Below are 22,260 nucleotides of genomic sequence, written 5' to 3'. Positions count from 1 at the left end.
GAGCGGCTGAACTTAAGTGGGGGATCAGCCACTCTGTGGCCCCCCCGAATTATCATCGGTTCTAAGTAACGTCAATCGTGTAAAGTTCCCACCGAAAAACAAAATAAAACTTAAACCTGAAAGCTATTTACTGACAGAGATGGCGAGACTTAATATGTCCTTGATTTCACTTTGAGGACATTCAGGCGGAGTTATTTGTTTTTTAAATTATATTTATTTCTTTAACACATGTGAAAATAAACAATGCTGAAATGGTGTTTTTGTCATTTAGAACCACTTATATTGCTTAGGATTCTGTTGAATATCTTATTAATTGCGCTGAAGAAGCAGATGTTGAAGAGAACAATATATCCAAGAGGATATGTCACATGGGCAATAAAGAAGACACATGCACCCGGTTTACAAAAAATAAAAAATAAAACAATAAAATAACTAGTTAAATAAACTAATAATTGAAAGTTACTTTTCTTTATTTTTTAAACTTCAACATCTGAATATCAAAAAGAGATCCCAAGATCTTCAGGTTTAAGGCACCCATTGTGCGCCTGCCCCCCCTTAAAAAAAAAACAAAAAAACAAATTGTGGTTCCGCCCCTGTAAGGAAATATTTCAAAGATGGATCTATTCAAAAATAGGAAGTAATCTCATAATCGGGACAATTTCATATCCCAACTGGAACAATAATTACATTTAGACACGCAGAGGAACGTCTGGAAAGGATCTGAAGCTCATCATGACTGAGAGATGCCAGTGTGACATGAGACCCCACTAGAAATAAAGAGCAAGCAGGAACGAGGCTCGGTATAAAAGAGAACAGTGCCCCCCTCTTGCTTTCAGGCAGATTTCTGGAGCTCCGTTGGTTCCTGCCAGCAGCAGAAGCATCTGTGGTCCACAAACACCCCGACATCCTACTGTAAGTTTCGGTGCACGCATCTCTCCAACGCAGTGCGGCTTTAAGAGGACCGGCGCTCTTAAATCTGAGGCAGGCTCCTCCTTCAGCCATGATGTCAGTCGGAGGGAGAGAGAGAGAGAGAGAAAGAGAGAGAGAGCGAGGGAGAGAGGTGGGCAGCATTGAGGAACTGAGTTCATACAATACTACTGAGACATCTACAGCTTAGCAGACAGATACGGTGAACCGCCTATCCCGGCTCCTGTAAGTGATGCTGCACTGAGGCACACTTTGATCCAACTCCACTGGGGGGGCGATGCGCTCTCCGCATCACTCATTTAAGAGTGTTTTTTTTTTGGTGGGGGGGGGGCAGCGTGCACAACCTTGAGTCAGTCAAAACAAGTGGTTATATGATCAATTAGGTAAAAGCTTGCAGTTCTTCATCAGAAGTCCTTTTTTCTTCTTCTTAATTTTTGCCCTGTCGGATTGAAGTTTTACGCGCGTGTTGAGAGGTGTTTTTTTTTTTTTTTTTTTACGCACGCGTGTAAGTTTGTTGCCAGAAATGATCGGCTGCGAAAATACTGTTTTAGGGCAAATTTAGCTCTTGGTACAAAGTTTATGTAAAACACGCGTGGACCACTGCGTATCTCCGCCTGTGGGATTGCTCGCCCAAGACACCCGAAGAGGAATTACACCGTCCTTTTCAAACAAAGTTGATCGTTGCTCATGTTCTTTTTATTTAATTTTATTTCGGTTTTTTCGTCTTGTACGCAAGGACCACAGTCTTTTTTTTTTTTCCTTTTTTTTTTTTTTAGCTCATGGATAAGTAGTGGATAACATTTTTTTTTCCCCTTCCTACTCTCACTGCCTTTTTCTGCTGCTTCTGATGAAGGATCCTTTCTCGCCGTTTCCCCTTCAGACTAATTCAAGGCACTTCTTTTTTTGTAAACCGGTGATGTTTCTGCGCGGCAACACACACGGCTGATTTTTCATCCCATCCAAGCGGAAAAAGGTAAGGTTTGCTCCTTCTTCAGAATTTACTGTTGGGACCGAAACGTGCTTTACTTTAGCGATTTCTACCCGCACGCACATCACTGGTCAGTCCTCTGCGCGCATTTAGAAACGCTGGAGAGCGCCCAGCAGCCTAATTTATGTGCTCCTTATAAAATCAAATTGATGTCCCAACACTGGCAAAGGAACTGTGTGATATTTACAATCACTGACAGCAACATAAGCCCGGACGGAAATTTAGCGACAGTCTACAAGGTACTTGGATAAATCAGTTCTCTACTATAGTGGGTCATTCTGGTGTTTCGTGTTTTTTTGTTTTTTTTTCCTAGAGCTGCTCTGGAGATACACCAGCATTTGCCGCGCATCTCGTGTAAATAGAAATGATCCGTTTACACGGTGCGTCGTGGAGAATCTAAGATGAGTTGTCGCATTACGCGTGTGTGCCGCACGGTTGGTCACGACTTCGGGGGGTTATTTAGTCTTGTTCGCCACTGATCGTTAGGTAGATAGGCCCACTTTCCAAGAGCAGCCGACTGCAGGGACTTTTTCAGCGCAGCCGCTTGGCCGCTAATCTCGGTGCGTGGGTGCGCGCAAACGGAGCGCTCCTGGTCAAGCGGTTCAGCTGTCACACACCATAACCTCGGGGGCTATCATCCTGTTCACGCTGCGACTCCACAGGAAAAAAAAAAAATATATATATATATAAATATATATGCTATGCCAATAGGAATAGCAGTTCAAATAGTCAGTGTAAATCCCACCTGGCCCCAGGATTAACCAGCACCGTTGGTTGTTTGGGTACCTAATATGCTATACCTGCTCTGTATGCGATCTACTATAATTGGACTGGTTTCCAAAGGCCTGTTGAACTCAATATGTGCGGGAGAATTAAATCAAACACTAATGGGAGCTTTCCCAAGGTGAGCCGTGTGTTTTGGCTTCAGCCTGATCGAGGAGCACGTTTCTTATTTGTTTGATTTGCAAAGTGCAATCACACCACTTGCACATTCCAATTTACATTACACATCCAGGTCGACACAAACGCAGCATATTGAGCTCAAATGTATTTCCAATTTAGTTAAATTGCCATTGATTGATTGAACTATATAGTGAAAACAAGTTTTGGCGTCATTAACCTGTAGAGCAGGTTTAGTTTTAAGAAGAGTTCATTGAGTTTCAAACCAGGATCCCAACTTGTTGTACTGCTGCTTTGATTTATGGGTTTTCAAGCTGAGTTTGTGTTATTGCTGTAGTCTGACTCCCACAAACGTCCCATCCCAGTCACGTACAGTCAATATAAAACTCCCATATAAGTTTACCCATGATATTTTAAGTCAAACCTAGATATTTTCCTTAATATTTCTCCATTAATCATAGTTTCCACATCCCATAAATCACACTACACTATGTTTCAATTGCCTATATTCAAAGTCAGGGATGAAGACTACAATAATATTCACTTGCAATGTGAAAACTTTAAAATATCCAAATTTGATATGTTATCTATTGTGTGAGTTTATGTCCTGTATTGTTGAAAGTGAAATGCCCATATTAGCAGTTGTGTATGTGAGTCATGTGAGTGTTAGATCACTTTTGAATTCACCACAAATGGTTTGAATTATGGACACGCTTTTTTTTTTTTTTAATGTACTTCAGTTAATTTTGCACTTTGACGTGTTTTCATTTGGGAAAAAGGAAGTTTAAGAAAGTAAAGCTCCACTTAAAGGACCACGCTTATATATTTAGCTTTAGGATTACATTTGCATGTATGGACTGCCCTCTTGAGGTCCATAATTACATTGATGAAAACTATCTTGTCACTTTGCAAAGGGTGAAGAAAAAAAGCAACACAAAAAAAAATATTTAACAATCCAAGTAGTAACTTTTTTTGTTTTAGTCCATGTCACGAGAATGGTCTGAGATCTGTCAGTTTGTTACTCATCTCGCCAGATTTTATACAAACTGTATGCTGCAAAATGTGAATCCAAACTTTGATGCGTATGGCCCTTTTTCACCAATGAAAGATCAAATCTCATAGTCATTTAAATCTGAATACTGAGCCTTTTCAATCTATAACTAACAATGTGACACATCAATTTTATCCCCCGGCTTCCTTTTGTAGTATGGCTTAGTGATAAAGCCATTGTGGAAGTTTCCCAAGAGAGAACAACTTTCATTTCTCCACCGTCTGAAGAGAACTGGAGTTGCTATGTGGAATGAAAAAGAAGTGAGTGATCAAGAGAGAAACCTGGTCTGTCAGGCTGTCAGTGATCCTTAAGCTGTTTAAAGAGAGAAATCTTGAGACAATCAGCTGTATTAAATCCAGAAATACCTTCTTTTAAAAATGTCTGAATCCACAGGCAATATTGATAGATACATCCGTGGTAAAAGAATCTGGCTTTGACAGTTAAAGGACTCCAAATGTCTTGGATCATAGCCTCGGAGTAGCTAAACTGCAAGTTTCCAGTGAGGGCATCTTTTGGGGTGAAGCTGGGGGCTGACACTCGTTGTATGTCTCCCCTCTCACTGCTACCTTCAGCGGATCCAAACACTAGGAAAAGACCTGTCCATCACACCGTCATGTAAAGTGATCTCGGGGCCGGCCTGCTCTTCTTCACCGTGTCTCCCAGCAGGGATGCTTGAGTTTGCCTACTGGATTCAAGCTGCTGTCTGGGGCTCAAAATAGCATTTCAGGAGACTAGTGAAATGTAAGCAAAGGAGACACTCTGACTGACACCTAGAATCTCCCCCCCTCTTACTTTTTTTTCCCCCCCTCCAGCACAATTCCTTCTCTCGCCTAACTTATTCCTCATGGACAGGTTTTTAAGCAGTTGTAACTTGTGAAAAGCAGTGCTAATGTTAGGAAAAATCAATGTTAAGAGAAAATAATCCAATGAAAGTTGAGAGAATATGAAACCTAAATGTGTTTTGCTGCAGGATAGTCGAAGGCGTCATGTTTCCCTCATAAACTAATTAACATTGTAGTTCCACTTGGGAACTAAAACACTTCATATATCTCTTTATCCTAATGTATGTGTGAAAACTAGTGAAATACTGTTTTCTGGCATCACATTGGTAGTACAAGATTGTGGTTTTTTTGTGACTACATTTATACGTCGACGTGTGCTCCGAGTGGAAAACATACTACACCCCTTCATCCCGCAGAACATTATTGTCACTTAGAAGGGCGAGGAAATCTAGATCAAGCTTTGATCTTTTCTGTTTTTTCACTCCGGCGAATCACATCCCATTTAAGGATGTAATTTAAACTTCATTATGCGTTGTGCGAGCTCAGCCTTGGACTGCCTGGCGATCATCACAGTAAAGCAATTGCTGCTCACTCTCAGTAAGATGCACACTTCAAAGTAAAGTGTGTCGCAGTTACTAATAGGATATATCTCGTCAATATTTTGACGTGACATTGTGGGCCTGCCTATGCTGCATGCGTAGAACGAGTAACCCTCACACTGATCGATGTCAGCCATGTTTAGTTTTTTTTTTTCTTCTTTCTTCCGTCCAACTGTTCTTTAATGAGTCTCATGTGACTGCTTTATGAAATGTGTGAAGCCTGTCTTTACACATTTCATGAATGCTTTGCAATTGTTGCAGATTCAAAAACCCGCTTAATTAAATTCTTATTTTTAATCAATTCCCCCTTTGTCAGTGGGCCGAGAGCTTCAATGGCTATGAGCGCTGTTGCCTTGCCAATTTATTGGACCCCTGTAGTGCAGTTTAGGTAGTCATACCTTTTATACCAGATACTATTTGACTCATGTAAATGGATGGAAATTTCATAAAGTAGCAAATATTATGATTCCCAAAGAACTATTTGTGGTCCCTTGTTGCTGCAGGAATGTATGCATTTTAATTCAGCAATTTTAATTTGTTTGTGTAATGGCTGTCACACACTTTTGCCATTCATTGAAGGGAATTGATGCAGGATTTCAAGGAAGCCGCCCTGTGAAAACAAACCCAATATCTTTGGGAAAATCACAAGAGATTAACAAACACGTCGGGAGCTGGTGGACCTACGCACAGCACACACAGTAGGATATGAGTAATGGAAATATTAGCTATTAAATAAATTGCACTGAGTACAGGTGGGTAGTCAGTATTGCTTTGAAAAGTAAACAACACGCACCTATGAAGTGATAGCTCTGATGTGTTAATATTGACTTAAAAACAAACCAGAAAATTAAATTATATTCTTTTTTCAAAAAAATAAAAAAAAGTCAAACGGAATGTAAAAGCCCATTAATGCCTGTGTGGCCAGACCTTAACAAGGATTTGTTTAAGTCTGGTGAAAAGTAAAGTAGCACATTTGTGAAATAGATCTCAAAAGGAGTTAAATGAATGAATAAGTCAGCTAACAAACCACTTGAAGTAGCTCCCCTTGTAACTGACTATATAGCCTACTAATTAACTGGTGGAGAGCAGTCAATATTTTATACTAGCATATACTGCCAGGGCAAGTACTGCAGAGTATGATTTCTTCTTCATATTACAGTGACCTACTTGGGTTTTGGCACTTGGGGTTCTTGCCCTTTGGCAAGCTTTCACACATATAAAACACTGAAATGACTTCGTTGTGCAACAGCATCAAATGAACTGGTATTCACCACGCAAGGACGTATTAATGAATAATGCTCAGTTATGGCTAACCCATCTGTGCTGGATTTTTCTCCTCAGGGTTTTATTACCACTCTGTAGTAACTGCAAACAGTAGTGTTTAAATTTGATATTGGTGGGGGGAAAAAAAGCATCTGTGAGGATGTAATGAAGTCGCAAATAAATGTCGCTCATTTGACTGATGGTGGCGCCAACAATGAATAATATTTTTTTGAAATTCTCCTTTCAGTGCCGTTGCTATGAACAGTGCTCTTATCATGCTGTGCTAGTTTACACACACACATGGGCGTTCATGAAATATTTGAGAGCTCAATTGTTTACATTCAGAACAAATGAGGCTCTCCATTAATAGCTGCTGTCAAGCAGTAGGACGGTATGTGTGTGTGTGTGTGTGTGTGTGTGTGTGTGTGTGTGTGTGTGTGTGTGTGTGTGTGTGTGTGTGTGTGTGTGTGTGTGTGTGTGTGTGTGTGTGTTCATGCATGCAAGCGCCAACGCTTAAGGCTCATTTCTGCTTCCTACAAGTGAGCTGAAGTCTGAATGTGAGGTGCACTTTAGGAAGATGCTAATGCACCATATTGACTCAGTCTAATTCTAAATGTGAATCAAGGCTTCTACCAGACCAGTGTTTTTCAAGGAAGGTGGCTTGTCAACAAGCTTTTCAAAGCACGCAGTTTTGTCAGTGAACTCGGTCACTTTTATGCTTCTCAATAAAAAAAAAACCTGAAAATGTTTATTAAGGCCATGAAACGGATCGATGGAATGCATGAACTACTAACCTTTACGTGCCTGCTCGCTCGGTGGATGTCATCAAAGGTTAATTGTGTAAAACCGTCATTAATTTGTACTCAAAGACACGGGAAGGAGGATGGCTCATGACTAGTTGGGATAAAGAGGTCACGTTGAGAAATTCCGTCGGAGAAAATAGTACTAATTACATTAGAACCTGAATGCCACATAATCTTCTTTACTGACATTCCATGTTGTGTCTCTTCCTTTTCTCTCTCTCTGTCTCGTCTTTCTCCTGTGGTAGAATTGCTGCAGTGGAAGAGAATTTCCCCTCTACTCGAGTATGGACTTAGCAAGTCGAGCTCATGTGCTGGTGGTCTTGCTCACCTGTGCAGTCTTACTATGCCTGGCTCAGGAGAGGGACTACACGGTGAAGGAGGAGCAGCCGGAGAACGTTCGCATCGGAAACCTTCGCAAGGACCTGGACCTCAACCTGGACCCCAACATCAGGCTCTCTTCTCCACTGCAGTTCAAACCTGTGTACAAGACAGGTGACGTGCCTTTGGTGAGGGTGGAGGCCAACACGGGGGAGATCTTTACCACCAATCACAAGATTGACCGGGAGAAGCTGTGTTCGGGGGTCTTCACCGAGAAGCGTTGCTATTACGAGATCGAAGTAGCGGTTCTGCCAGACGAGATCTTCCGGCTGGTCAAGATCCGCTTCCTGATTGAGGATGTGAACGACAACGCGCCGCTGTTCCAATCTACTGTAATAAACATCTCCATCCCAGAGAACACAGCCATCAACACCCGATACCCGGTGCCCTCAGCATTTGACCCTGATGTAGGAATCAATGGGATCCAACATTACGAACTCGTCAAGGTGAGAATTACTCCTGGTTCATCTTCTTCAGCATCACAAACAAACACTAATGGAGACCTTGTTGGGATGGAGGAAAAACCTTAAGAGAAAGCAATTATTGTAAAACGTGGAATGTTATTCTGATGAGGCAGTTTTGTCACGCCTTGTCTGTATCCTGAATCTGTTCGATAATTGATGAACTGCTAGCTGTAATTCGAAAATTAATCTCAAAAACATCCAAGTATCTGAAGAGATGCATTCCCAAGAGAAGATCCACTCCATTGAAATTAAAGTTGATAGATTCTATTACTGCATGTCTGCAATCTCATGTTGAGACCGAAAGTCATTTCGTACAAATTAATTAGAGTGAATTAGTGATAGAGACTGTGATAGTGAAAGATGTGGGCACAGGGGGGCCTTTTGGTTCCTCAAACTGTGTGCAAGTTACTGGTTTACTTGAAAGACTAGTATGAATTAGAAACAGAAACTATTATAGTCATACATTTAATTGACCTTTAATTGAAAAAAGAGTACTAAATGACTTTTGTATTTTATCTTGTAGAAACAATTACAAAGGATAAAAACAAGATAATAAGTATAAAATTAATTGTCTCTTTCGAATTAGATGGCTGTGTTCGATGCAAGCAGAATATCCAGCACACATTATATTGATTAAGCTCTGACATTGCTGTGCCTGCAGCATGTCGCCCGTCTATGTCAGCTCTGATTCATGGACTATTCTTAATTAGTATAATGTCATTCTTCACGACTCTGTTTGTTTGTTTGTTTGTTTGGGATTTTTTAGGATGCCAGATAATAGTATTTAGACCCTGCATTTGTTTGTTCCATAAACCAACAACAGACTGCGGTGCATAGTGAGGGTACTGCTGCAATGTATGTGTAAACAAAAGAAATTAATTTAAACCCTGCAATGAAAATATGACCTACTTTTTCATAATGTGGAATATGTTGCAAAGCCTAAAATACTTTATGCCAGCCATTAATATTTCCAAACGCTTGATTTCATTATGGGAGGAGGCTGTAAAAGCGAGCAAGTTTTCACCCTGTACTGTAATATCAGTGGGCATACAGTCGAAAGTGCAGACACAGCACATATTGCATATCCAATTTCGAGCAACAGGTTACAGGGACTGAAAACAGCAGATTAATGCAAGTGAGAAGAAATGAGCAGTATTATGTTAATATGTGTCTCACACGAAACCAGGAAAAGCTTTTTTCTGATGTTCTAATATGGTGTATAGCAATACTCGCTGCTACGTAATGGACCCTGCCCTAAATTCAGAAACGTAAGATAATATCGCGCACCGTTTGTTTACAGACGACGTAACACTTAAAGCTTCCGGAATAGATAAGCTTTGGGGATGACATAGGTTTATACACATGACGTGTAATCAAAGAGGGAGATGCAAGCCCTCTGGAGGACACCCAAAACACAATAAATACAGAGAAGTTGTTGTATCTGAAATAACAGCGTGAGACAGAAATGACAAGTCCGTCTTGGAATCTCAGATGAAGTTAACACTGTGCTGGAATGAAAAGAATCACTGCTGTCCGCGTCTGCCTTGAATACCAATTTGCATTTTTAAAGAGTCTACCCACTGCCAAGACCTCTCCAGTGCAATGTCCTGAATTGTTCATGCCTGGAAAATCACCAACCAAATGTTCTGCTCATAATGATGATCATCTGCAATAATTTTCTTTGCCCTTTTCACAATATATAGCTTTCTAAAACCTGTGCCTAGGCGGTGGTTGTATTATCGTTTGCAGGAAATTCGTCTTACAGCAAACTTGGCTCTGCGTGCCTGATTCAGTTCTTCTCATTATATTCTCATTGTACTCGAGATTAATTTCCTTGTGCCCCAATGTTCCATATGAGTAAAACACAGGGAGAAGTGTTTAAAGAGCCAGAGACATTTACAGCCTTTGGTATCTTTTATTTCAGAAGTGCAGGAGAAAGCAAGGGGTTTAGTGGGAAAGGAATGTGCAAGCATTTCCTAGAATAGCTCTTGGCCGCTAAGCCACCCTTGGACTATCTTTGTATGGTCCTGTGAGATTTGTCTCCAAAGCTCCCTCAGAATTATAGTTTGGCCAGTTTTGTTGTGTTGTGCTGGGTATGGTTCTTAAATTGCTACGAATTGCTTAAGACCATAGAAGCCATAGTCCATGGTCTGTCACTGTCCGTAGTTATAGCTTGTCTGAGTTGTCGTCGCAAGTGACTAATGAAAGAAGTCTGGTAACCTTAGTGACAAACTTTGTCCTTTTCCAAAGCTAAGAGAGACAACAGGTAATTTAATCTTATAAAGTCCTCCAGCTCTACACATAATGGCTGGTAATCATTCTTTGAGCGAAACACTGCCATCAGTGCAGCAGTGTGTTACGTCACTTGAATTGTAGAAAGGTTGTCCCAAGAAATAGTCAAGGTCAGAGAAAGCAATCACATGCATGGATGGAGGAGGAGCTGCTTGGAAAGGAGATTCAGTCGCTTTATACATTCAAATAATAGCTCAGATCAACACAGTGAAAACACAAGTCAGTCCGAAAATAAATTCAGCTGATGATTTGGCTTATAGATTTGCTTTCTGCAAACATTGATCTCTTTCTTTATTCCAGCGGTGTCGGATTTTGAAGGATCACATTAGTCCAGTGTCAGCGTCTTTTCAGCACATTGAAGTGGGCAACTTGTTAATATCACACCACTCAGATAAATGCTCTGTTACTGAGTTTGTACTTTGCCCGACTGATAGTCAAGATGATGAAGTGGACATCTGTGTTGTGGCTGGACAGTCTGGGGAGCTCTTAGATTCACCCTTCTGCCACCTTTCTAGGCATTTTCTGCAGTAATTTCTAAGGGCAATCCACTTTTTGTATCCGAAATATACCTGAGCTTTTTGAGTAGATGAAGCACTTTTTTTTTTAAAGTGCTTCAAGTGTTGTTCTGACCAATTTTATTCCCAAAATAATTTGAAGATGCAAAATGTATTCCGTCTTCAATCCAAAGTAGCAAGAATAATTTGATTAATTCATCGCATGCTTGCCTATAGGCACTACATTTTGAGGCAGAGAGTTCACTGTCAAGCATTTCCACTTTTCATTAGCATCCTATTTTGACACATTATCTTTTTCTTGGGTTTGACAAAAGAGGCAAACAATTCCCAGGTTCTTGTGTGTTAATTATATGCATGAGATCATAGCCAGGGGCAATAGTGGGTGAGGGATCGAGAAGAAAAGAATGAGGGGAGAATGAAAGAAAGGAGGGAGAGCAAGAAAGTGAGTTTCTATCAGCACTATAAAGCGGTGCTATAGCTTGTGATGAATACTACTCCCTATTTAGTCCCATCCTTGGGCATCACCGTGACTGGAGTCGCCCTCGTATATTCACAGCCCAATCTGAGTCTCCTCTGAGTTTTAATAAGGTCATCAACTTGACTGAAAGATGCCTCCACAGATAATCTGAGGCACTGCCTACAAAATGGGGTTCAGAATCAACCTGTCCCCACCGTCAGCCACCTCTGCTTCTGTCAGTGTCCCTCAATCATTTTCATCTAAATTAGCTGACTCTGATTGAATTGTGTACTGCACAGACCTCCAATATCTCCAATGCAGCGCCTCCAGTTTGCTCACTGAGACCTACATGCAATGTGGTATGAAAAGCAACTTATCTTGGCTAAAGAAAAATAAACCCTACAAAATATGTATCTGGACAGTGCGGGTGAGGCAGAAGAGTGAGGAACGGTATTGTGTGCACACTTTGTCGTTTAGGGAGCTTTGTCCTTCTTGCTCAGCCTTAAGGTTTTGCAGTAAGTGATTCATGCTACTATTTGGCCTTTTCTTAGCCTGCCCTAGATCTTATCACAATCCACCAGACTAATTCTGCATTCAGGAGGATGCACACCCTGAGAGATAGCTCTCTTCAACTTATTGAAATGCGGTGAGTGCTGTCTTGTCAGTTGTAAAATTGTGTGGAACCAAGACAAAAGCATAGAGGAAATGCTAGCTCATAAATCATTGTGCAGCATTCCCTTTGACACATTCTAACTCAACATCCTACTATTAACATCAGGCTTTGCCAAATATCAGGGCAGATACTGAGCTACTGTGCCGAATCCCTGAACTATTCAAACAGCTGAGGATTGGGGAGCTCTGTACGGATGGAGTAATTCATAACAATACAGCTCCCACAATGTTTTCCTGAACCTTTCAGTTACAACAGTAACAGTTCTGGATTGTGCATAAAGATTTAGATTAGTTAATCCATAGGGCAGTTTCTTCATATTGTAACGCAGAGTTTTATACGCCATGTCTGTTTATCCCTACATGACTTGTGCTTGCCAGAAGGATCACAAAATAAGGTCTGAAAGATTGTTGCTGCAGTGTTGGCTGTTTTAAGTAGTTCTGTCAATCACTGACATGTCGACAACATTCCCTCAGCAAGCAATTTTTCAGAGTACACAATAATTTACATGCTGCAGCTGCACGTTTCCTTGTGAGGGCTACAACGCCGTGTTGGCACAAGGACAGTTTGAGATTTTGAAACCCACTCAGGACTCTTGTGCTCTGAATTTGGTTGAAATGTTCATCCCTTGAACAAGGAGAATGTATATATCTTAATCTCATTTGATAGCTGTGCCTAGACAGAGTAATCTCTTCCAACATTATGTGCAGCATGAAGCTTATCTCTTTAAAGAGGATGCTTTTTCTTGTTTTACCATGAAACTGCTTCTGACTGAAAGAGCTTCAAAGGGCTTCTTTGTTTCATAATGTGCATGCAGCTCATTCACAGGCTTGATCTTCTTCTTATTTCCTCCCCCTTCTCTCTCTTTCTCCTCCTCTCCTTTTCTGTCACTTACTTCTCCCCTCCTTTCCTCTCTCTCTCTCTCTCTCTCTACTTTTCCCCCCTGCACAGATCCATACCGTACTCCATTCGAAATTGTAAACATTAGTGCTAGTTTTTTGGATGGGAAGCAATTACTCTTAACAGCCAGTGCCAGTTCCTCGGGTTTCTCGTGTGGATTACTCATGCATTTGTTTTCATTTTCCTCAGGCTTTACTTTTGCCTTGCTTTAGCTTTTCTTGAGCAAAAAGCTTTTTTCTAATATGCAGGATTCTTCACTCTCCTTCCCTTAATCTATGGCGATCTGGTCTTGTGGTCTATTTAAATAGGAGCGTGTTGGTGTGTCTCTGTAGAGTGCGGTTTCTTTCTTCTATTATAAAGTCGAAATGTTGTAAGGTTTCCTGCTCCATTCGAACATGACACAAGATAGGAAGGAAGAGTGAAATCTCATTTTAGTAAAGACAGAGGCAATCTCATGAGGAGGTTAAGGAGGCAAATGAATCCCCTCAAGCGGTAGTTTCTTGGAGAGGTGGAGGGACTTCATTCATAACAATGATCGTTCATGGTTTGAAAGGATTAATTAACTAACATTTGATATTGTTTGCTGCGTTTATTTTATAGTTTGCCAGAAAACAAATAAAACTGAAACTTGAAACGCGCTAATGATTTGCACGTTGACAGGGATCAGTATAAGATGAGCGGAGCACTCATATAACAGAATGTGTCAGGCTGTTAAACATGTTCTCGAAATTCATCAGAATGCATGAGGAGGGCTTCAAGTGAACCTGCATAACCTAAGGAAATGTCTCAACAAGCTGTTCCAAAATACAAGCTGTTCAGAAAAATAAAGCACTCTATATTATGCGGCAGTTCTCACCACACCAGTATACCTTTCTTTTCTTCACTTAAAAATGACAGCATGTGAAGCTTAGTTCATGGAATTCATTGGTATCGTGTTTTTGTTAACTGTTGTGTGTGAGTGTCATAGAATCCAGTTAACTAAACATAATGTCTTGTCTTTGCAGAGTGTCAATGAATTTGGCTTAGACATCATTGAGACCCCTGAAGGTGACAAGTGGCCACAGCTTATCGTACAGCAGAACTTGGACCGTGAGCAGAAAGACACCTTTGTCATGAAGATAAAGGTAGAGGACGGTGGCAACCCTCCGAAGTCCAGCACTGCCATTCTCCAGGTCACCATTTCTGATGTCAACGACAACCGTCCCATCTTCAAGGACAGCGAATTGGAGGTGTCAGTGCCGGAGAACGCTCCAATGGGGACGTCGGTCGCTCAGCTTCATGCCACGGACGCAGACTTGGGTTCCAATGCACAGATCCATTTTGCCTTCAGCAACCAGATCTCTTCTTCAACCAAACGTCACTTTGCCATCAACAGTTCCACGGGACTGATCACTGTGAAGCAGCCTCTGGACAGAGAAGTAACTCCTGTTCATAAACTCATCGTGCTGGCCAGTGATGGCAGCTCCACCCCTTCCAGAGCCACAGTGATTGTTAATGTAACGGACATTAATGACAATGTTCCTTCGATAGACACTCGCTACATTATCAACCTAGTTAATGGGACTGTTCTCCTATCTGAAAATGCACCTCTCAACACCAAAATAGCTCTAATTACTGTTACTGACAAGGATGCAGAGCTTTATGGCAAAGTAGCTTGCTACACTGACCATGATGTTCCTTTTCGGTTGAAACCTGTCTTTAATGATCAGTTCCTGCTTGAGACAGCTGCCCCTCTAGATTTTGAGACGACTCGAGAATATGCAATTAAGATAGTTGCCTCGGATAGGGGGACGCCCCCTTTGAACACTTCTGCTATGGTCTTAATCAAAATCAAGGATGAAAATGACAATGCGCCCATTTTTCCCCAGCCGGAAATCCAGCTTTCCATACCGGAGAACAATGACCCCTCGACACAGTTAATAAAAATCAGCGCCACTGATGCAGACAGTGGACGTAATGCTGAGATTATCTATACCCTTGGCCCTGATGCACCTGATGGTTTTAACATAGACAGACGGTCAGGAATTCTCTCTGTTGGCAAACGACTGGACAGAGAAAAGCAGGAGAGGTACTCATTCACTGTCATAGCAAGAGACAATGGCTCTACATCCCTGCAGAGCAATGTCACTGTCAGGCTAATCGTCCAGGACCTTAATGACAACAGTCCAGCTTTCACACACCCCGAGTACAACTTCTATGTGCCTGAGAACCTGCCTCTCTATGGAACCGTGGGCTTAATCACAGTAACTGATGCAGACGCTGGAGATAATGCGGTTGTAACTCTCTCCATTTTGAACGGGAAGGACAATTTCATCATTGACCCTCAAACTGGCGTGATCAAACCCAATATCACCTTTGATAGGGAGCAGCAAAGCTCCTACACCTTCATGGTCAAGGCTGTTGATGGAGGGCAACCTCCAAGCTCCTCCTATGCCAAGGTCACCATCAATGTTGTCGATGTGAATGACAATCGCCCTGTGTTCGTCATCCCATCCTCCAATTACTCCTATGACTTAGTACGAACCACCATTACCCCTGGTGCTGTGGTAACCAGAGTATTTGCCATTGACAATGACACAGGTATGAATGCTGAGCTGCAGTACAGTATCATCAGCAGCATCATCATCACATCTAGGGTCTCCCCTCGAGGTCTTTTTGCCATCGATAGAACAACGGGTAACATAACACTGCAGGAGAAAATAGTAGCAGCTGATCAGGGGCTGCATAGGCTGGTTGTCAAGGTCAAAGATTTAGGTCAGCCTGAGTCATTACATGCCATTGCACTCATTCACTTGTTTGTCAATGACACTGTGTCAAATGCTACCTTCATCCAAGAGCAGCTGCGGAAAAGCATGGAGACACCTTTGGACCGTAACATAGGGGACAGTGAGGTGACACCTCAAGCTAATGGATATGTGATTGTTGTCATAGCCATCATAGCAGGAACTATGACCGTCATCCTGGTGATATTTGTGACTGCTTTGGTGCGCTGCCGGCAGACACCCAGACACAAAGTAGTACAAAAGGGCAAGCAGAGTGGGGAGTGGGTGTCACCCAACCAAGAGAATCGCCAGATCAAGAAAAAAAAGAAGAGGAAGAAGCGATCTCCCAAGAGCCTTCTGTTGAACTTTGTGACCATAGATGAATCCAAGCCTGACGACCCCACCCATGAGCATGTTAATGGTACGCTGGATCTCCCTGTGGAGCTTGAGGAGCAAACCATGGGGAAGTACAATTGGGCGACCACGCCTACAACCTTCAAACCCGACAGCCCAGATTTAGCCAAGCATTACAAGTCTGCGTCCCCTCAGCCTACCTTTCAAATTAAACCGGAAACTCCTGTGGCCCCAAAGAAACACCATGTGATCCAGGAGCTTCCCTTGGACAACACGTTCGTGGTGGGCTGTGACTCACTCTCCAAGTGCTCGTCGACTAGTTCCGACCCATACAGTGTCTCAGAGTGCAGCTGTCAGGGGGGATTCAAGACTACGGGGCAAATCACCACCCGACAGGTAATTCATGACTTCCTTTTTAAACCCACCCACACTAGTCCGTCCTCACACTCCCCTCGCAGTCCCCTGGTAGGTGATGTGAAAAGGGGAGGGTGGGAGCATAAAGCTCGGGGATTTTCAAACACAGATCACGATCATGTCTACATGAATGTCATTTGCACATAAAAGTAGGAATGCTCAAGAAACAAAACAGATGAATAAAACATATTTTGTCACAATTAAAACGACAGACTTTTTCACTTGGCTCAGTTTAATTCTTGTACTAATTCTCCTTTACAAGCAATCATCATTGCTTAATCATGTACCAAAATACATATGTAGGTTCATTTTATATTCATTAAAAGGTTGAGTGATGTCTCCAGTGCAGTTATGATGATTAAAATCCCTAAACTTCTTTGTAAACAGTAAATGACAATGTAGCCTGACTTTAAAAAGAGGCAACAATATTTGAACTGTCTGATGACGCAATTGAGTTCAAGGGCAAATAAGCCTTTGAACATTTGGCTAACGTGTTTAAACAAGGCTTGCAAAAAGCATTAAGACGCTACTCATTTCATCAGGTATTCATTCAGGCAAAATGTGCAAAGGTAATAATGCAAAGCAAAAACAAAAAAAAGTGCCCTTGATGTGCGAAAGCATGAAAAAAAAAAAAAAAAAAGCTCACTTTTTGGTGGATTTTCTGCTCAAAATGTTGAGTGCCGTCTTAATTGTGCCAGTGAGGCATTGTGGGAGGGAAACTCATTTGAATGCCAAGGTACAGCGAAGGGCTTATGATTCCCTAAGAGATATGTGCCAAATGCGAAGTGCCCCAATAAATAAAAGCTGGCAAGGGAAATAAATGTAAATCAGAGGTAAGGAGAGGTGGCCTTGCTCAGTACTGACAGCTAGAGCAGAGCGCTGTGGGGAAGACTGACTACTGCTCCGGGCGGGGGGGAAGGGGTCGCAGAGATCAAGGTGACGCAGAGCCTTGAGACCAATATACTTAAACACCAAGGGAGCCGTAGTCCATAAAAAAAAACCTGGCAGGCCAATGTTGCATTCAGCTCATAAATGCTCTCCTTTAATGTCCCCAATTATTGGTGCAAATGGCATATGTTTATACACACTTTTTACATTCTTTAAATTAGCCCACAAAGAGCATGTGACGACATCACAACAAAGGTTAGCCACGTCAATGTGTCACAGGTTGTGTTTGACAGAACAATGAAAAAATGCTATCGTTGTCTCCCTAACGTGTGACAGACTATGTTCATGTTGATATTTGACCTGCCATCACACACAACACAATGGAATTAATCAAGGCTGACTAGTCTGTGTGTGGTGTAGCAATTTATTCATACTGATGCAAGTGCCGCCTTAATTTACACCTCCAGCTGATTTGTTTATAACCATTTTCTTGTTTGTTTTTTTTTCATTTTTTTTAATGTTTTTTTTTTTTTTTTTTTAAGATTTTTTTGGGGGGAAAGATTTTGGCTGTTTCCTTGTTGCACTGCCTTTCATTTCCGTTACTGTTTTGATCATGATTATCACAACTGCCATTCATCCAATTTTGGGTCAATTTCATGATATTGCATCAATAATTGATTGTGTTTGATGAGGTGCCCGCTTTTGTTTGTGTCTAGCCTCATGTTGCACCGAGTTTCTGGATGTTTGGTTCAGCGCTTCCTTTTTTGCCCCCAGTATGATACTGTGTGACATCTAGCCAGCTTAAATTCCTCATATCATAGTTGGAGTAAATGACTGTTGATCCTGTGAAGTATTGTACTTAAGCTAATTTATGAAGACACCCACACAGAGTTGATAGTCATTCCCTTCATCCACCTTTTATTTGAAACCCGAGTTAAAAGCTATGCTCTGCCATGGTGCATTACCCATAAGCCTACTACATGCCCCTGGTACCGAAGATTTAATCCATAATGTGTTTATACGACACACTGACGACTTGTCAGAAAGATTTTCCCACCATACTGGCAGTGAATTCCCTGAAATATGCTAAAATGTGCAGTCTGCATTCAACAATTCTGAATTATCATCCATTATGAATTGTATGCATTAAGGGTTTAAATTGATTTTCACTTATTTTGGTGATCAGAGGGGGAATTTTGGGGTGAATAATTTAAGATCAGTGAATATATGATTACTAAACATTGCCTCAAATCTTTAGTCTTCTTCCAAGATATATTTATTCAATGATTTAACAGATGACAGGTTTAAAATGTCAAATATGCTCATATTTCTGTGCCCCATACTCGCAGTACTTGATTGTTCGGTATATGTAAAAAGCCGGTTCTGATTGATTCCACTTAAGAGCCACATTTTTCATTGATGTTAAGCTGACAATACACCCATTTTTTTTTTCTGTCCCCTTAAGCAATTGACAAGTGATTCATCCCACTTTAGACATTAGATTTCCCACCAGTTTAAACTGTGCTTATTTAAAGCCTGAGTAATGGAAAAAAATAGCAGGAAGGTTTGCCTGATGAGAATCGGTGGCTGCAAAGGTTAATTAAATGCACTAAAGGGTTAATCACTCGTAATACAGTATGATTAAAATCACTGTAATAGGTTTGCGAATGAGGCTGATAAGTGAAGGGAAAAAAAAAAAAAAAAAAAGGCAGCCGTCCTTTAAGATTATCAGGGATGCCACAAAATATCTTCGGGTGAGTCCCGATCTTCAGATCCAAAGTGACAATAGATGACCAGCAGCCACGACTGTTGAGGCCGTGTTACAATATCATCCGTTTGATTTAATCTTTGTGCTTCTTTGAAACGACTCCATTTTCAAAGTGTGAAGAAGAACTCTTAAAAACAGCACTTCTTCAAAAGGTGTGGATTTTGCTTTCATGTGATGAGGTAAAAAAAAATGAAAAATTATAAAAAAAGAGAGACGGAATATCTGAGCGCAGTCAAATGTGTAAAGCTTTACTTCAAGTGTGGTTCTTAAAGCAAAACTTGCATTTGGTCTGTAAGTGCTAGCTTTTCTGTCTCTCTTCATCATAATACCAAACTCCAAAAAGCTGAGATCACAGGCGGGATGTTGAGTTTTTTTTCTTTTTCTTCCTCAAAAGCGACACATAGTGCTTTTAGTGCCTTTACACTGATCTCTCATTGCCACACACCTAAAGTGGGTGAAAACAAAGCAAAGACAAAAAGCCCACCCGTGGAATAATAATGGGACGGAGCACAGGAGAAGATAATTCTAGTTGAAGGTCACCAAAATGTTTTCAGGGACTTTACAGATGTAGCTGATGAAGAGTAAAGCGTATAAAAATACTTCAGAGACTTCAGATTTGCGCCACCATATGGGTTCATTACACCGCGGGAGCTGTATTTGCAAATGCAAACCTCCTCTATTCCCTCCCATCTCTTCCCGTTTTCTTTTTTTTTTTCTTCTTCTTCTTCTTTTTTTTAATGTATCTCATCATTTTTCTTTTAACCCCTAGCCCCCTTGATATTAGAGGTCAATCTGCCTCCAGTGATGAGGAGCTCTTGTGAGACTGTGTGCTTTGGAGGAGGCCGATCAAATGACTAACTATGCTTGAGTGATCTTCGACATCACCATTAATATGCAGAGAATAAAAGTGGCTTTTGTTTGGCCGATCAGTCTGAGGCCGCAGTGCAGGAAGGACAGCTGTGTAATGATGCTATCCTCTACAGACGCCATAGAGGAGAGACTTGTGTTTTGTTTTGTTTTGTTTGGTGGTTTCATCTCCATCGTCTTTGGAGTTCAGTTATGTGCATCGTAGACATGAATATTGTTTGACTTGCCGATATTTTGTAGTTTGATATTTCCTTTGTGCTGGTACTTTAGCAAAATTTGTATCAAATAGCTTGAAGGGAGGTGCTTTATAGTGAGAGACTGTTAAACTAGACTATTTTTTGATATTTATATATGTGGGTGAACCTTTTGGTCTTAAACATAATTTCTTTCCGTTTCCACCAAGCCAGCCCTATTTAGGAACGTTGGTCTAGTCTGATGCAGTTATTTTGGTATTAATTTTTAGCAGTTGCTGTTTGTGATTTATCATTATGCTTTTTTTCATTTATGAATTATTTTTTGTTTTGTTTTGTTTTGCTTTGTCATTACATCTCGAATCACTTTGCCTTGCTGGTGCAAAACATTAAAAAAAAAAAAAAATAATATATATAAAATCCAGGTCAGCTCCCCGGTACCAACATTCACAGAGGTGTTGCTAACTTTGTGTGGAACAAGCAAAATGTGATATTCTGTACATATCAGAGGATCCACTGGCAAGGATATGAATGAAAGAGTGGGCCTAAATTGATCCAAATGTTTTTCGAGGGGAAATGGAGAGTGCTGCACTAGTGTGGTGGGAGAGAAAAAAAATAAATAAAAGACACAAATTGGGAGTGATAATTGGATAAGATTGCATGCTCTGATAAGTACAGGAAAATGCACAGACATGTGACACCTGTAGCATTCTTCAAGGAAACCTGACAAGATAACTCGATTGCCAGCCGCACCTTGAAGAATGCTAAATTCATTAAAAGATCTATATACTTTTCCGAGATTTTCTTTTCTCCTTTTCCTTTTTTTCCATTATTATTCAGTGTTCAACTGTAGCTTCACACTGATAAGGCTTCACACCCTAGGCTGCTCAGAGCTCAATGATATTGTAACTACAATCTCCCTATATCTGTCTGTCTCTCTATATTTCAGGAGATGGCACTGAAACCACCACACTATGGCACACTCTGTGGCACAGGTACAGCTCGCTCCCACAGGATTAAAATCAATCTCTAGCTCCCACTACCTAAAGAGAGAAAAGAGAGTGAAAAGAGAGAGAGGGCAGAGGAAAGAAAAGAAGGAAGGCAAGAACTGAAGAGGTGACACAAGTACTTTTACTATCTCTACAGCCTCAAACCCCACCTCTTCGTACAATCCAATGAAAAGATGAATTTTGGGAAGTGGGCGGGGGGGTCTCGTGAAAAAGGAGACACGCTTCTTCTTGTTGCTGCCTGAAACTTGACAAAGCTCCTCCTGTGAATCTGTTCAAAGTTTGAAATGCTTTATAAGTCTGATGCTATTATTTCCCTGTGTCAGTGAGGATGATATTGTATGCCCTGAACCCTCCTCAAAAATGGTCCCACTTCAGCACCCACTCTGTAAAATAGGTGTCAAATACAGTCAGTAGATCTGTAAAGTATGTTTATATGTATGTATGTATATCTATCACAGAGTTGATGGTGTTTATATTTATTGATTGCATTTCTTTGCCTTGTTTTTCAAAACTGCCTGGTGGCCATATTATTTTCTTACTTTAGATTTAAAACAATTTTTTTTTGTATCATTTTGACGTTGCTCTAATTGAGCTTGCTCATGGAACTAATGACGTACAATGTATTTATGCTGCAAGGCCTGCAACCTGTAGGGCTTACATTAGTAATGAGGTCACACACACACCTACACACACACACACGGCGCATCATCCACTATCAAAATTCACCTCTTTCCGTCCCGCTGACAGCGTTGTCAGAGACAAGTGTGGCGGCCGTTGCAGAAATTTGCGTGACCTCCTCGGCTGCATTCGCGGCTCTTTACAGCCGTGCTACTGATCGCCGCGCTGTTATTACACTGGGCGGAATGGCGGGACAAGTTTAATACTTTGAGCTAAGCCACAATCACAAGGGACTAACTGCTGGGGTTATAATCAAAAGCTGTTTATGTAGGGCAGATTTGACGAGCACTAAGCCTAACCTTTTGTGTGTTGCTTTCGATTCCCAAGTCTGAAGTGATT

The 22,260-nt window shown here is 41.2% G+C and overlaps 1 protein-coding gene across 1 annotated transcript in view; it reads left to right on the top strand.

Annotated features, from left to right (window-relative positions):
- The first annotated feature begins 1,080 nt into the window (after positions 1 to 1,080).
- Positions 1,081 to 22,260, top strand: part of pcdh11 (protocadherin 11) — a 124,901-nt gene continuing 103,721 nt past the window's right edge. The window contains exons 1-3 of the mRNA XM_080466032.1: positions 1,081 to 1,900; positions 7,559 to 8,137; positions 13,994 to 16,501. Coding sequence (XP_080322158.1) covers positions 7,598 to 8,137; positions 13,994 to 16,501 — 3,048 coding nt within the window. The 5' untranslated portion in view covers positions 1,081 to 1,900; positions 7,559 to 7,597. The remainder of the gene's footprint in view (positions 1,901 to 7,558; positions 8,138 to 13,993; positions 16,502 to 22,260) is intronic.

This window comes from Lipophrys pholis, assembly GCF_963383615.2.
Source record: "Lipophrys pholis genome assembly, chromosome: 6".
Lineage (NCBI taxonomy): Eukaryota > Metazoa > Chordata > Actinopteri > Blenniiformes > Blenniidae > Lipophrys > Lipophrys pholis.
Note: the sequence above shows the minus strand (reverse complement) of the source record. Positions and strands in the feature narration are given on the sequence as shown.